The sequence below is a fragment of the Primulina huaijiensis genome, chromosome 11 (genome assembly GCF_012295235.1).
Source record: "Primulina huaijiensis isolate GDHJ02 chromosome 11, ASM1229523v2, whole genome shotgun sequence".
NCBI lineage: Eukaryota > Viridiplantae > Streptophyta > Magnoliopsida > Lamiales > Gesneriaceae > Primulina > Primulina huaijiensis.
In genome coordinates this window covers 2,296,252-2,299,584 of record NC_133316.1, presented here as the reverse complement: position 1 = coordinate 2,299,584, position 3,333 = coordinate 2,296,252, and the positions used below count along the sequence as shown (strand labels likewise).

Here is a 3,333-nt window from a genome sequence, read left to right as displayed (position 1 = left end):
TATGATATCCATCAACGATGTGCATCTATGTGTCCATCGATGAGACACACTCATTTATTAGATGTGATGAAGAATATGAGTGACACTTCAGTACGGAAGTTGGCACAGTTATAAACAACATATCAAAACTATATATATTTGAGTTGGCAAAGAATTTTTTTTTTTTACTTCCAACAGTTCTAATAATCTTATCCTAAAATTTGAAATTCGTAATTCTTATCTCTATGGAGAAGTTCAAAATTCAAAGAAGTCTTCTTTAACAATTAGAATTAGAATTCATCTGAATCTGTTCCATTGCCTATAAATTCTATACGAATACACATTGGATCGTTGGCGTGCATCACAATGGTAGATCCACCGCTACCGACGGACATGCTCATCGAAGTGTTGATACGTCTCCAGGTGAAATCTATATTAAAATTCAGGTGTGTTTGCAAAACTTGGTGTGATCTGATCAGGAGTCCTGTATTCATCCAGGGACACCAAAAACGTGAGAGAAAACAGAAGGTACTGCTTGTGAAACGCTATTTGCCATCGCAAAATGGAGACGAGGAGGTGTTCTCTTTTTCCCACAATTCGACTGTGCCCGGCCTTCGAATGCGTATCCTAAGTCACAGTTTGCCACCAAGAAATGGAGAAGGTGAAACATTCTCTTTTCACGACCCGGACTTCCCCGAAGTACTGGTCTCACCCAATCTGCCGATTCCAATTCTGAATGATTTAAACATCCCTTGGTACCGGCGCTCAGATATCCCAATTCACGGCCCCTGCAATGGGCTTGTTTGCATTGCTTTTGAAAAAACTGTTTTCTTGTGCAACCCGGCATTGCGAGAGTTCAAGCTGCTTCCCCCTCCGAGATTTCCTGTGGGCTATATTGTCCGTCCTTTCAAATATGGATTTGGGTTTGACCCACTTACTGGTGCTTACAAGGTTATCCATATATCGGATATGAGAAAGGAGCATTATGAAGAATTCTGGTACAATTTGGGGATGATTAGCATAAGGATTGACATGTACAATTCAGCCACCGATTCGTGGAAGCAAATTCATGATGTAAAAGTGCCTCCAGGTGGTTATTTACCTGGTTACGAACTCTTCTATAATGGCGCGATTCACTGGGCAGTCATCGCTCCCAATACTTCTTCAAGCATTCTTTGTTTCAACGTGAGCACAGACACTTTTCGACAGATAGACTTCCATGATAATTTCTCTCCATTAGAAAGGGACCTGAAGTTAATGGAGTTAAATGATAGCCTCTCGGTGGTTCGGTATTCAAACTTGATGACAGGACAATGCAACACCGAGATTTGGGTGATGAAGGAATACGGGGTGAAAGAATCGTGGACGAAACAGTTTGTTATCGGCCCTTACTGTGTTATCTGCCCTTTTTTGTTTTTGAAGAATGAGTTGTTGCTGGTTGAATCTGCAAATGGCCAGTTGGCAACTTGTGCACTCCATGAAAACCAGTTCAAGGGGTTTCAGTTCTACGGATCTCGTCGTTCGACGAGCGCGGTTCTTTACGAGGAGAGCTTGATTAATTTGAATCAAATCATTGCTAGTGACCGCCGAGACGAGTGATTTGTTTGTGCTGGGATCTTGAAGATGCCCTGCTTGCTTAAGCTCATCTTTTTTTGGTTTCTTTCAGAACAGAAGCTTTTACCGATCAAACACGATTTTCTTCACTACGAGATAATAATATCTCAAATCCACTTAGAGCAGTACAAGATATCTATATATTTGTAGCTATTTTGTGAGATAATCTCGCGAGCTAACTATATTTTTAATAAAAATAATAATATTTTTCATGAGTGACCCAAATAGAATATAAGTTTCACAAAATTAACACGTGAGACCGTCTCACGAAAAATTATGCAAAGAGATACAACTTCTCTTGTGAAACAGATTATTGATATGGAGAGATCTGTGTTTTTTCTGGAATTAAAGACCAGTACTGCCTGTTCGTCTATCATCGTGTGGCAACGGAATTGTGTTCCCCTGTCCATACCCGTCGAATTTTTCTAGCTAGTTTCGAACACGATAAGCGTCGGATTTCATTCTGTTTTCTTCTTCTGCTATTTGTGATTTTGTTTTTGTAGCTTTCTAAAACAGATTTATTTTAGGGTATTCTGTTTTACATATTTTAGTTCTTAATTATTATTTGGAATTAGGAATTATATAATATGGTTCTCATATTTTTAATATAAAAAATCGTGAATAAAGGATATTAGATAAATATTTTTCTTTTAAAAAAAAATAATAATCCACAAACCAAAATCAGTTTAATTCAGGTGTGGACCAAATTATCTAAGATTGCATTTGTCTTGATGGCTTTGGATTTCATAAAATTACTTGAAAGTTGATTCCAAATGACTTCAATTTTGAGAAGATTTTAAAAATATTAAAATAAAAATGCTAGTGAAAATTTTTGAAATTCCATGAATCTATAATATTACATACAAATACAATTGATTTAACTAAGACCATTCTTGGTACATAAGAATGAAACAAGGTAAGGTAATTAGAATGAAATCGCTTTTGAAATAGAATGTTTATGGTAAATGAATGATGATTTTGATTTCATTCTTATGATTGGCACCAAGCATGGCCAAATAGATTTGAAATATCTTGATTTTAATTCAGTGTCTCTATATTATGAAATTATTATTCCTAGAGGTGTTTGAGTTGGTGAAATATGTGAGTATTTGACTAACAGTCACGAGCTCGATTCATTATAATAACATTTTCTCGGACGATCTTGTCACACAGGGCTTGTCCAATGTGGTTTACCTGACTAATATAATTTGCAAATTACTGCGCTAATCCGGATGTTTACCCAATATGCACGAAAAACAACGTATGCGAGTTCTCACATCACATAATTAGAAAAATTATGAAATTATTGGTTAGAGTTAGAATTTGGACAGGAAAATTTTTTGGAGAGTGTATAATTTTATGAAAAGTACATATAAAGTTTAGATACATTTAAAATTATAAATAAATATCGAGCAAAAATGTAAAGTAACTCATAGTAATTAATTAAACATGCATGTATGACTTGTGTCTCTCTTTAATATTCTCTTCGTTCCAATTATAAGAGATTTTAATTACATATTCCAATACATTAATATTTCATTAACATTAAATACTTACATAATTTTTATGTCAATCCAAATGTAGCTTCGATTTTTGAAATTATACAAACATGTAACGCGTACGTGCTCATGTCCCTTTATATTTTATATTTAACTTATAAAGTTATTGACCATTGTGGGAAAACTCTATGCTCCTATCCTTTTACTCGCAAAACTCGAACGGTGTATTTTGAACTCTAGA

General features: G+C 35.2%; 1 protein-coding gene across 1 annotated transcript; it reads left to right on the top strand.

Moving 5' to 3' along the window:
- The first annotated feature begins 345 nt into the window (after positions 1-345).
- On the top strand, positions 346-1,713 carry LOC140987168 (F-box/kelch-repeat protein At3g06240-like). Its single transcript, XM_073455576.1, has one exon. It carries the CDS (start codon positions 346-348, stop codon positions 1,576-1,578), a length of 1,233 nt encoding a protein of 410 aa, XP_073311677.1. The 3' UTR covers positions 1,579-1,713.
- Positions 1,714-3,333: the final 1,620 nt, after the last annotated feature.